Genomic DNA, 13,621 nt, shown 5'->3' with positions numbered 1-13,621 from the left:
GGTTATTGAAAAAAAAAACTTAACAAAGACAACGGAATTGCAGTAAACTAAAACCAGAATGGCCCTGCATTCCACTAACAAGTTTGTTGCCAATGACCTTAAAACAGTCGTGTGTTACTTAAGAAATGACGACCGTATCTTCATGAATTTTATAACTGATACCTGGTTAACAATCTGAACAAAATCTCCAATGGTTTATATAATTCATTGTCTACTTCGAGTTGCCAATCGAAGGATCTTATTTGAAGAGTTCCGGATTAAGCCAGTCCCTGCAATCAGAAGGATTAATATGTAAAATCGTGCTCTATTAGAATATAAGAGGAGACAAGAATGTAGGAATTACATCTTAATGTCGTCGAGGTGGTCATCAAAATCCACAACATCCTGCCATTTTTCAGATGAAATGTAATCCGACAAAACAACATTAGCCGCTGGTTCCTTAATTACCAATCGGCTGCCTCCATCTGGTCCAGCCAGTTTCCAATTCTTGGATGCATCCCTTATATAAAGCTTGTGCATGACAAGGAGAATATTCCCATCAGTCAAAGGCATTGTATAGGTTATAGGACCATGAATACATCACGGATCCAAAACTTTTGAAGGAAAATACCTCAAAACGACCAGAGAGTTGAAATAAATTTCAAATCATCTAATTGGACTTAAAACAGTGGCTATCGGAGGCCATATGCTGTAACTAATGCACAATATGAGTTGAACTGAAAGTAAATTTCAAAAGATCTAATTTGGACTTAAAATAGCTATTGGAGGACATTCGCCGTAACCAATGCACAATAACTGATGGGCAATACAAATTTCGATGCAAAATAAAACAGTTTCACATTAATGGGCAACAGCAATACTTCGAGAACCTTTTTTACTAATAGTACTGATATTGTTATGCTTGGCATGTAGCATCATAAAAGACTAATTGAAGTTTGAAGCATCAAAAGCAAGAAACTAAGGATGGGGAGAGAGAGGGGTAGGGGGCATTTGGATGATTCACAAATGAATCCATGAACTGATTGAAAAAGGCAATGGGCCCTTGATCCTATCAAGTATCCCGATTCTGATAAAAGAGAGATGTAGAATTATACCTTGGAATCGGGAATGGCAATTGTGTTTGAGACTATACTGTCGGTACACCTATATGTCTACTACACAGATCAATACACAAACCAAATATACAAAACCCCAAGGTTATCCATGTACTCAGAATATGAATTCAACAGCTCCAATCATGGGAAGCAACCCAAAAGGGGAAAAAAACTTATATGCATATACAAAGCAACAGAAACCTTACGGCACAGCTAGATGCTTCTGAATTTAACTCCTATGCCAGTAAGTTCTCAGACAGAACTAATGCCAGCAATTCTATTGACCTTTATTTAGTGGTTTTTCCGCCTTAAACTTTGCTCCCTACTGCAATTGTGCTAATTTTCTAACTCATTACCACAGATAAATGGTATATCTCCCATGCAGTGAAAAATATGAGCCACCAAGGACCCTCCAAATTTATGGAAAATTCAAACAAGACTGACCATATTGTGTCGGAAATATACCCATATCCAACTCCTCATACCTGATTCTGAGTAACATAGGTGGAATCTTTTCCCATCACTTCCCTCAAATCAATCAAAAACAAGAAAGCAACATTTAATTAAAGCTTAAAACATCACAACACACCTGCAGTACAGGACTTTGGTCTTTCCCCTTGGGCAAAGCTGCAAGCTTTTTGTTATCCAACTACAATAAAGGAAATGCCATAAGCACCAAAGCAAGCATATAATAACACACATTGAAAACAGCAGAAGAATAAAATACATACCAAGAAAACAGCAGCTTGGGGAAAGTACCGACAAATATGATCACCTATATTCTTCGCCACAATGCCTAGCTCTGCATCACCAAACCTCTCATTTGCATGAAAATAGCCCACAATTCCTAAGCCCTTGGATCCATAATGTTCCTCAATCTGTTCAAAATCAACCCATCAGAACACTTCTAAATGAGTTTCAAATTGAAAAGGAAATAGTCCAAAAGGGTATTTTTTTAAGGGAAAAAATACTTTACCAAAAGAACAATAGTTTATAACAACATAATTGAATCTGCGATCAAAACCCAATAATTAAACCACCATAATCCTCTGATTTTTCAAACTAATCGTTCCAAGGGAGAATTTATTAAATGAATAAGAGAAATATATAAATCTATTTAACCCTAACAAAAGAGAGAATACTGATACCATGATGAGGGCGATCTCGAGAGGAGGCAACAAAGCAAGATTATAGTGGAATAGAGGGACTGAGTCGATGATCTCAACGACGCTTTCATTTTGCGGGTTGACTCGGCCGAGTAAGACGCCGTTGACCGCTGTGGTTTTGTGCTTCAGAGCATGTAGAACCAACTTGATGTAAGCGTTCTGTGAGATCTCGTACTTCAACTCGGCCACCATTTTGTGTGATTGAATAATAAGTTCACTGAGTACCCGAGTTTATTTGACTGCCGGCAATTGAATAAGAAGATGAGACGAAGACGGTAACGAGTGTGAGGGAGGAGCTTAAAGCCAACGAGTTAACTCGGCAGTGTAATTTCGTAAATATATATACATAGATATATCTCATACTAGAAATAATTTTACATTACGTAAGTTGATTTAATTATATATATATATACACTAAATTGACAGCGTTCGACGGTATTAATCGTTAGTGGTGTTCATCAGTACTCGTCGAGCATTATAAAAATCTTCATTGAAAAATTTATATCTATCTATATGGATGAGTCTGTCACACTCGACGAGTACAATTCTGATTACCATAAATTTAATTTATAAAAATTTCAAATTACTCAACGTATATAATTAATTAAATTTTAAAAGTAAATTATTTAAAATAAAATATTAATTTTATTATTTTTATAATATTTTTTAACAATAAGAAAATTTATAATTTATCTTTAAAAATAATATAATTAATATTTTATTTTAAATAATGTACTTTTAAAATTTTAATTAATTTATAATTATATATTTAATTTTTTAAATTTTTAAATTTTTATAAATTAAATTAATGATGTTCAATTGTGCTTATTATTAATAGTAGAGAAAATAACCTCAGTGACAAAAAATCCTATACAATATACGATTTTAACCAACTTTTTCCGGATTTGCCAAAATGACCAACAAAATCGCAATGCGATCGCTAATTCGCAACGCGATCTCCATTATCGTAAATCAGTTTCCAGATTCGCAACGAGATTATGACTATCGCAATGCGATTTTCCAATTTCGCGTTGCGATTTTCCCAATTCGCAATACGAATAAGTAAATCGCAATGCGAATTTGGAAAATCGCAATGCGATACTGACTATCGCAATGCAATTTTCCTAATTCGCATTGCGATTTACGTATTCGCGTTGCGATTTTCATAATTCGCAATGCGAATACGTAAATCGCAACGCGATTAAGTAAATCGCAATGCGAATTAGGAAAATCGCAATGCGAATACGTAAATCGCAATGTGAATCTTACTATCGCAATGCGATTTACATAACGCCATTCATATTAACGCGTATTTTTTTTCAAATTCCAAACACGAATTTTTTCTTAATAAATCGGAAACTGAACCGTCCACAGTAATCGCAACTCATAACCTCAAACCTAAAATCACAACACTCAGTCCCATCTCCATCTCTCACTCTCTACGGCGAAATCCGTCCCCATCTCCGAAGATTTCCGTCCCCATCGCCGGCGAAATCCCTCACAACCATTCACAGTCAGAAATCCCTCACAATCATTCAGAAATGGAAAATCAACCTCCGAGGGTTAGTTTTTTTTATTTTTATTTTGAAATTTTTGCATTATTTTAGGTTTTTCATATTGAGATTGATGATAAGTTTACTGGTAATTTCAATAATAGATTAACCATTTCACTTAGATTTCTTATTAAATTCATTCGGTTGCTGCCAATACTGCTAAACTGTTTAGCTTGTGAAATTAGTATTTGTCTTTGTTTTATCTTTTGGTTGAAGTAATGCAGAAGAAGAATAGTTTCGAGAATGAAAATCGCAACGCGGAAATAACTATCGCAACGCGAAATTAAAATCGCATTGCGATTTTCATTTCGCGTTGCGATTCTCTCGTTGCGATTTTCATTTCGCGTTGCGATTCTCTCGTTGCGATAGTCATTTCGCGTTGCGATTCTCATTATCTCGTTGCGATTTTCATTTCAACCAAAAGACAAAACAGTGTTGCAAATTTTAGTTTCAAGAATAAACTACTATTTATGTTTATTGTTTTTGGTATATCTTCACAGTGTAGTTTTTGGTATATCTAACTTGGTATGTTTATTGTTTTTGTAGAAAATTTTTTCGGCTTCATTGACATTAAGGAATAAAGTTAGCCTAGCCACTACAATTGCTTCGAAGCTTTCACCTGCACAAAGAAAATTGTTTGAGGAAACCTGCTTCGGGCCATGGCTGAGAGTACAGCATCCGGGTGGAGATGCTAATTTGACCCATTTGTGGCTTCAGACCATGACTAGCGATCTACCCGACAGTATACAACGTGGTGAGGAAGAGATATGGTTTCATTTTCCACCGGCGTATACTTGTTTTGGGCGGAAGGAGTTCTGCTTAATCACTGGTCTACGATTCGGACACGATGATGTAGGCCGGTACACTCGTCACAGTACCCGTCCATCATGGTTATCCAGGGTTTTTCCTGATGAGTCAATAGAGAAGCCGAACTTACACGTCGACGACATGAAGAAATTGTTTAATAAGAAATATGGTTTGACTCGGATGAATGACGTCGATGTTGTCTGAGTATGCCTTCTACTACTTTTGTATGCCGGCTTTTTAGGTAGAGAGGCCAGACAACCTATTCCTCAGGAGCTAATATTATTGATAGAGGACCTAAATGCATGGAATCTGTTTCCGTGGGGTTCGTATATATGGAAAGCTACCTGGACTAAGTTGTCGTCTGCCTTTGATGACCGTAAAAGTTTGCGGGGCGATGGGTTGAAATACACTTTGTCAGGCTTTGTTTGGGCCTTTAAGGTAAGAATTTCTATATAATGTTTTCAAAATTATAATTAATTATTTAACAATTACTAATGTTTGTTATTATATTGTTTGTAGATTTGGATATTCGAGGCCTTTCCCGCCATGAAGGCATATGCAATAAAAACTTCAAATGATATTCCCAGGGCTATTTCCTGGAAGAGGAAACGTCTGTTGGATTGGGAAGATTTAATGCCATATGCGACAATAAATAATGTAAGTTAACACAAATACTATCATATATAAACAAGTTATTAATAGTAGACGTTTAACTTTGTTTGAGTTTTTATATTTTTAGGAGGCCAACATTCCATTAATGAGACTGACACCCACGGAGGCTGAGCTTGCCACTGATTGGTGGCAAGCTAGTCAGCGTTTTCTTGATGGCACGAATGATGAGCAGCCTCCACTTCCTCCACTTCGAGAGCCATCACCTCACCCAGAGCCATCACCTGATCGACCCGACTATACACCTCTACAACGAGAGCCATCACCTATCCCGTCACATCATCGAGCCTCTTCTCCACCATCACCTCATGATAGGCGACCGGCAAAGATGCCACGACTTCTATCTCCCTGTTCTCCACCTCCACGGGATGAGTCAAGGGAGTTATGTGATGAGGTTAATGCCTTGCGTGAGGAGATCGGTACTCTACGCGATAACGATGGTGCATGGCGTGTGGAGGTGTCTACTTTACGTGGTGAGGTTGCCGCTCTACGTGAGATGGTAGTATCGTTACAGAATGAGGTTCATACTCTACGCAACGAGGTAAGTTTAAGATTTTCTATATTTAACTTGATGATAAATTTACTCGTAATTTCACTTAAATTAACCATTTTACTTAGATTGCTTAGTAAATTTATTCGGTTGCTGCCAATACTGCTAAATTTTTTATTAACACTGTGAAGTTAGTATTTGTCTTTTTGTTTTGTCTTTTGGTTGAAGTAAATTTATTCGGTTGCTGTCAATTCTGCTAAACTGTGTATTCTTTAACACTGTGAAGTTAGTATTTGTCTTTGTTTTGTCTTTTGGTTGAAAGTTTGAAATATATTTGTCTTTGTTTTCACTGTTTAAATATCATGTCTGTTTATTTACTGATATTTGTATTTAATTATTTAGCGGACCGATAAGGTGGATGCTTTACATCGGGTTTTTCTTGAGCGACAGAGTTCACGCATCAGATGGCATGCACGTGCTATTAAGTCTCCGTATACCCCAATAGTGCGAAGACACCGCAAGAAGAAGCCCGACTCGCCTGTCATCCCTCAAGAGTCCACTCCTATCGTTGAAGAGGCCCCTATCATTCCTCGAGAGTCCCCTCCCACCTTTCAAGAGGCCACTGTCATCGTTGAAGAGGTCCCTTCCACCATTCAAGAGCCCGATTCACATGGTGTCATATGTAGGATTCTTGAGAAACCCTCTGACGTGCCGGACATGATGGATTCAAGTTGGCTCTCGTATGAGTTACCGGCCAGTACCATACCGGTATCTGAAGTGGAGAGGAAACAACTACCGGACACAATTCTGGATAACACCCTTTAGGCTAAGACCGCAGTTGATTTTTATCTACATGAGCGGAGCCAGGGGTGTTTCACTGACATATGCAAGCTCAACGATGATATTTATTTGTTGCTTGATCGCATTGCGATTTTCATTTCGCGTTGCGATTTTTATTTCGCATTGCGATAGCCATTTCCGCGTTGCGATAGTCATTTTCGTGTTGCGAAAGTAAACTATTCTTTTTCTGCAAATTGAAACTTGAATGAATTGCATTACTTCAACCAAAAGACAAAAACAAAACCAAAAACAAATACTAACAAAAACAGTTTAGCAGTATTGGCAGCAACCGAATGAATTTATTAAGCAATCTAAGTGAAATGGTTAATCTAAGTGAAATTACGAGTAAATTTATCATCAAGTTAAATATAAAAAATCTTAAACTTATCTCGTTGCATAGAGTATGAACCTCATTCTGCAACGATGCTACCATCTCACGTAGAGCGGCTACCTCACCGCGTAAAGTAGACACCTCAACACGCCATGCACCATCGTCTTTGCGTAAAGTACCGACCTCCTCACGCAAGGCATTGACCTCATCACGTAACTCTCCTAACTCATCCCGTGGAGGTGGAGAACAGGGAGATAAACGTCGTGGCATCTTTACTGGTCGCCTATCTTGCGGTGATGGTGGAGAAGAGGCCCGATGATGTGATAGAATAGGTGATGGTTGGCGTTGTGGAGGTGTATAGTCGGGTCGATCATGTGATGGCTCTGGGTGAGGTGATAGCTCTGGGTGAGGTGATGACTCCCGAAGTGGAGGTTGCTCATCATCTGTGCCATCAAAAAAACGCTTACTAGCTTGCCACCAATCAGTGGCAAGCTCAGCTTCCGTGGGTGTCAGCCTCTGTAATGGAGTGTTGGCCTCCTAACAATATAAAAACTCAAACAAAGTTAAACGTGTACTAGTAATAACTTGTTTATAAACATATGGTAGTATTTATGTTAACTTACATTATTTATTGTCGTATACCGTAGTAAATCTTCCCATTGCAAGGTACGTTTCCTCTTCCAGGAAATAGCCATGGGAATATCATTTGAAGTTTTTATTGCATATGTCTTCATGGCGGGAAATGCCTCAAATATCCAAATCTACAAACAATATAATAACAAACAATAGTAATTGTTAAATAATTACTTATAATTTTGGAAACATTATATAAAAATTCTTACCTTAAAGGCCCAAATAAAGCCTGTCAAAGTGTATTTGGAACCATCGCCATGCAAACTTTTTCGATCATCCAAGGCAGACGATAACTTATTCCATGTCGCTTTCCATAAATACGAGCCCCATGGAAACAGGTTCCACGCATTTAGGTCTTCTACCAATTAGATTAGATCATTCGGAATAGGTTGTCTGGCCTCTCTGCCTAAAAAGCCGGCATGCAAAAGTATTAGAAGGCATACTCGGACAACATCGACGTCATCCATCCGAGTAAAACCATCTTTCTTATTTCAATAATATCGTCAGGTCTTCCACGTGTAGATTCGGCCTCTCCAGCTTAGGAAAAACCCGGGATAACCATGATGGGCGGGTAATGTGTCTAGTGTACCGACCTACATCATCGTGTCCGAAGCGTAGACCGGTGATTAAGCAAAACTCCTCCCGCCCAAAACACGTATACGCCAGTGGAAAATCAAACCATATCTCTTCATCACGACGTTGTATAGTATCTGGTAGATCCCTAGTCATGGTTTGAAGAAACAGGTGTGTCAACATCGCATCTCCACCGGGATGTTGTACTTTCAGCCATGGCCCGAAGCAAGTATCCTCAAACATTTTTCTTTATGCGTGTGAAAGCTTCGACGCAATTGTTTTGGCCAGGCTGACTTTATTTCTTAAGGTCAATTGAGCCGAATAAAAGTTCTACAAAAACAATAAACATACTAAGTTAGATATACCAAAAACTACACTGTGAAGATATACCAAAAACAATAATAAACATAAAGAGTAGTAGTTTATTCTTCAAACTTAAATTTGCAACACTGTGAATTTCTTATTTGTCTTTGTTTTTTGGTTGAAGTAATGCAATTCATTCAAGTTTCAATTTGCAGAATAATAATAGTTTCTGAAAATGAAAATCGCAACACGAAAATGACAATCGCAACGCGAATTTGACTATCGCAACGAGAGAATAAAATCGCGTTGCGATTTTGTCGTTGCGATTTTCATTTCGCGTTGCGATTCTCGGTTGATTTAATAAGCAATCTAAGTGAAATGGTTAATCTATTATTGAAATTACCAGTAAAATTATCATCAATTTCAATATGAAAAACCTAATAATAATGCAAAAATTTTGAAAAAGAAAATAATTAAAAAAACTAACCCTCGGTGGTTGATTTTCCATTTCTGATTGTGAGGGTGGCTCTGAGAGATGGAGATAGACGGATTTCGCCGGAGATGGGGACGGATTTCGTCGGAGATGGGTGAGAGAGTGAGAGATGGATATGGGACTGAGTTGTGATTTTAGGTTTTAGGTTATGAGTTGCGATTACGGGATATACTGTGGACGGTTCAGTGTTCCAATATATTAATATTCGTGTTTGGAATTTGAAAATAAAATACGCTTTGCGATACTAATGGCGCTTTGAAAATCGCATTGCGATTATGTATTATCTCGTTGCGAAAGTCAATATTGAGTTGCGAAGTTAAGTATCGAGTTGCGAAAGTCAGTATTGCGTTGCGATAGTCAGTACCGCGTTGCGATTTTCCAAATTCGCATTGCGATTTTCCAAATTCGCATTGCGATTTACTTATTCGCATTGCGAATTGGGAAAATCGCAACGCGAAATTGGAAAATCGCATTGCGATAGTCATAATTGCGTTACGAATCTGAAAACTGATTTGCGATAATGGAGATCGCGTTGCGAATTAGCGATCGCATTGCGATTTTGTTGGTCATTTTGGCAAATTCAAAAAAAGTTGGTTAAAATCGTATATTATATGAGATTTTTTGTCACTGAGGTTATTTTCTCTTAATAGTATTGTCGAGCGATGTTGAATTTTTTCTATCTATATACATAGAACTTTGTTTGCTGTAACTATATAATGAAAATTTTATTTAATTATTAAAAACTTTGATTTTAGTTTAGTTATATATTTTTAAAATAAATATATTTATTTATTTTAAAACTTGATAAATAAAATATTTATATATGATAGAATTGTTTTTTTTTCATGTTTTAGTATAAAAATTAAAAATAAATTAAGTGTATTTTTTTTATTTTTAATCACATATACAACTTTTTTTATATTAATTTGGGATAAATACAAGTAATATTTGTTCAAAAATAAATTTTAACTATTTGACATTAAATGCTCACACCCTTAGCATTTTTAGTGCTCAAACTCGATACCTCAAAAAATAACAATAATATTTTTATCATTGAGATCGCTCGGTTCGTGCTCACATGTACAACTTAAATAGAAGAGAATGAATATATATAATTTTTAATTAGGTATAAATAAATTGATTTTGTAAATAGTTTCAAAAATTCGTATTTAAAAACGAATGCTTCTGTCCACGTTATTTCCGGTTCTAGCTCAGTGGGTGGTGTTGGACGCTCGCATGATGGATCTTGGCTCTTTGGATTTCATAAAGCTATTGTATTTCTCACCCTCTCCAAACTGAATCGTGGAGCATATATCTTGGCTTACTTGAAGCATGACACCATGGTGTGGAGTTGTTGCAGGTCCAATCGGATAATCTGCAGGCAATCAACCTCCTGCAGAATAATGCTGTTGTTGATGAGTCGTTGCCCCTTGTCCACGCCACCGCACGACTGTGTTCTCGCAGCTGGTTTGTTGAGTTCACTTGGACACCACGCGAAGGTAATATGGTTGTTGATAGCATGACAAAGCTCGATGTTCCGTTGACTACGAGATGCATAGATTTTCTGGAGCTCCTAATGTTCTTCCTTTGCTGCGTCGCGATATTGCAGGCCCTCCTTATGTTAAGCTCACTGTAATTACTTAAGGCGTCTCGCCTGTTCTCAATTCAAAAAAATTTGTTTAGGTCTATTTACGGAAATAAAAATGAGAAAAAGAATTGGTTAAATCACGCTTTTTCTCCCTATTATATTTAAATTTGCCATTTTTTTTCATATTCTTTAACATAATTTGAATGTCAATTTAAATAATTAAATCTATGAACAATAAAAATACTTGGTAGGTATTTTATTATAGAGACATGCTCAAATTAGTCACTCTAAATGGATCAATGTGTAAATTATATAAGTAAATGGATCCATTAATCTATGTACTGGTCAAAAGAATCAAATACGGAAGAATTTTAATAGAATTGACATTTAGGGGTTGTTTGTTTGTCTCTTAATAGAATCATTCAGCGTTGAATATTGATCTGTTCAGCATTCAGAGCGTTTGTTTCGCACATCTGAATGATTCAACAAAACAGTGATGAATGATTCAACACAGAAGTATATTCTGAATGATTCAGAGTCATTATCAAACAACATGTCACATTCAGAGCTAATTCATACAGAGCCTTTGAATCATTCAGCGCTTAATCATTTTGAAGTAAATAAACAGCCCCTTAATGTTTAAAAAAATATGTGGTTTAATTATAGGAGTCGATTCAAATTAGTCATCGTATAATTAAATTGATCAATCTAATCCCTGCACTAGTAAAAAGAATCAAACCATGCTTGTTTTTCTAATATTCGTGTTGTATTATTAATATTTTTGGTATAACCACCGGTTTCGATTTATTAATCGATTAATCTGGATCATGTACTGCAGAGGCGAGTGCGACTCTCCCAACCCAGTTTTCTCCATTCGCAAATGTCAGAATTCGAACCCCTAACCTTTGCTTAAGGGACCTAGTACCTTATCTCACTATATCAACCGAATGTTGGTCATATCCGTGCTTTATATGATCGTTCATGAGAGTACGATTTAACGGGTAAGGAAACCGTGTAAACGACATATTCAAAAATATTTTTGAAAAAACAAGTTAATAATATAAAATTTTTGAATGAGGTAAATATAAATTAAACTATAGGATAAATATTATAAGTAAAATATATAATTAATAAATAATAAATTTTAGAGTAAGAATATGCCCACCCTTAAATAGTTGTGGATCCGCCGGTGAATTACGTATTATGTAATTGTAAAAAACGAACATAATATTGTATGTGAATCAACGTGAGATTAAGAAATTATATTAAAAATTTAAGGGTATAAAATTACAAAATTTTGTGGATACAAGATTATATCACTAGTAAAAAAATATATAAATTATATAAAAAATTTAAAATTTTAAATGGTACACTTAAGGGGTGCTAAATGAGTCGAGCAGTTTGTGAGTTGTTCGAACGTAGTTAAATCAAAACTCAATCAACGTTCGATTCGGAGCATAAAATCATGTTATTTTTATAGGATATGAGAACCAAGGATATGAGAAGAAAAAAAGAGAATAAATAGGAGTGAAAAAGAAACACAAAGCTTAATAATAACGCATACAAATGAAGATATTTTTATAAATATATCGAAACTAGGGATGGGCATGGGTGGGGTCGGATCGAATTTTTGGTCCAACCGACTCGACCTAAAAACCCATCTGACCCGAACTCGATCCGAAAATATATCCCTTCCACACGATCTAGACCCGACCTGATTTTTTGAGATAAAATCCAAACTCGACCTATCCTAAATAATAAATTTATTAAAAAATTATCGTTATTCAATAAAGATATGGATTTAATTGAAAGAAAATAATATATGGAGTAGTATTTTTTGCAATTATCCCTAAATATATAAAGTAAACTTATAATTTTCCGGATGGGGTCGAGTCATATAGCTTTCATCCTAAACTTGAACTCAACCCAACCCGAATATAATTTAAAAAAACCCGACCTAAATTGACCCATATCCATCCCTAATCGAATTTGATCATAGCATATCATTCTTAAATTTGATTTAATCTAAAGTTATATTCTTTATATTTAACTTGCTTTAAATTAATTTAAAACTGACATTTTTAATAGTAAAAAATCGACTCTAATTAGATTGAATTAAGTTGAAATTCAGATGGTTGATAATATTTAAAATATACACTACTTTATAATCACTTTAGTTTAATAGAAAAATTGAAATTCAATGAATAAATTCATTTAATCATCTCTAATCACAATAATTTAAAAAATATATTTTATGAAAAATTATAATAATATCTTAATAAAAAATAATTATTTAGATGGATTAATGAGTAATCTTGTTGTAAAATAAAATAGAATTATATAAAATTAAAGTATATATTGTAATTTATTTTACTAAATCAATAATCTTTAGGGATAACTATAATTCATTTACCCAATGAGATAATTTAGTTTATGTTATATTGTAACCCTTAAATTTAGATACATTAACTAATTAAATTACGAGTAAACTATGCAGGTAATCCCCTATGTTTAGGGTATGACCGAATTTGGTCATTAATTTTAAAATTGATGGGAAATGATCTGTAACATTATCGATCCGTTTGATTTTAGTCCTTCGTCCATTAATTTTCTTTAACCCCATTTTATTCAATTCCCTAATATGGCTGAGAGACTAAAATTGAATGAGAATTAACTGTTGAAGGACTAAAATTGAATGAATTGATAATGTTAAGGACTAAAATCAAATGAATCGATAACACTAAGGACCATTTCCCCTGAATTTTTAAATTGGTGACCAAAATCGATTAAACCAAAAATATAGTAAACTATCTGCATAGTTTACCCTTAAATTATTGACATTAAAAGTAAATACCATTCATTTTATAATATTTTAATTCAAGTAATTATATTATATTAATTATACATTGTCATTTAATTAAAAAAAATTAAATATCTTATAATCATATGAAATTATTTGAAAAAAATAAATATAAAAAATAATTTAAAATAAGAATTTGATCCCAATGATGAAACCTAAATAATATAGTATTTTTTCCCCACTATTATTGTTCATCTCTTTCATGATTTATGCCCTAGATA

General features: G+C 34.9%; 1 protein-coding gene across 1 annotated transcript; it reads right to left on the bottom strand.

Annotated features, from left to right (window-relative positions):
* Nucleotides 1-226: 226 nt before the first annotated feature.
* LOC120205291 (ER membrane protein complex subunit 8/9 homolog) lies at nucleotides 227-2,563 on the bottom strand. Its single transcript, XM_039205203.1, has 5 exons — nucleotides 2,243-2,563; nucleotides 1,826-1,972; nucleotides 1,684-1,743; nucleotides 344-510; nucleotides 227-269 (listed from the first exon to the last, which is right to left on the bottom strand). The coding sequence occupies exons 1-5, from the start codon at nucleotides 2,450-2,452 to the stop codon at nucleotides 239-241; spliced, it is 615 nt and encodes a 204-aa protein (XP_039061134.1). The 5' UTR covers nucleotides 2,453-2,563; the 3' UTR covers nucleotides 227-238.
* Between the last annotated feature and the right edge of the window lie 11,058 nt (nucleotides 2,564-13,621).

This window comes from Hibiscus syriacus, unplaced genomic scaffold, assembly GCF_006381635.1.
Source record: "Hibiscus syriacus cultivar Baekdansim isolate YM2019G1 unplaced genomic scaffold, ASM638163v2 tig00012370_pilon, whole genome shotgun sequence".
Classification (NCBI taxonomy): domain Eukaryota; kingdom Viridiplantae; phylum Streptophyta; class Magnoliopsida; order Malvales; family Malvaceae; genus Hibiscus; species Hibiscus syriacus.
Note: the sequence above shows the minus strand (reverse complement) of the source record. Positions and strands in the feature narration are given on the sequence as shown.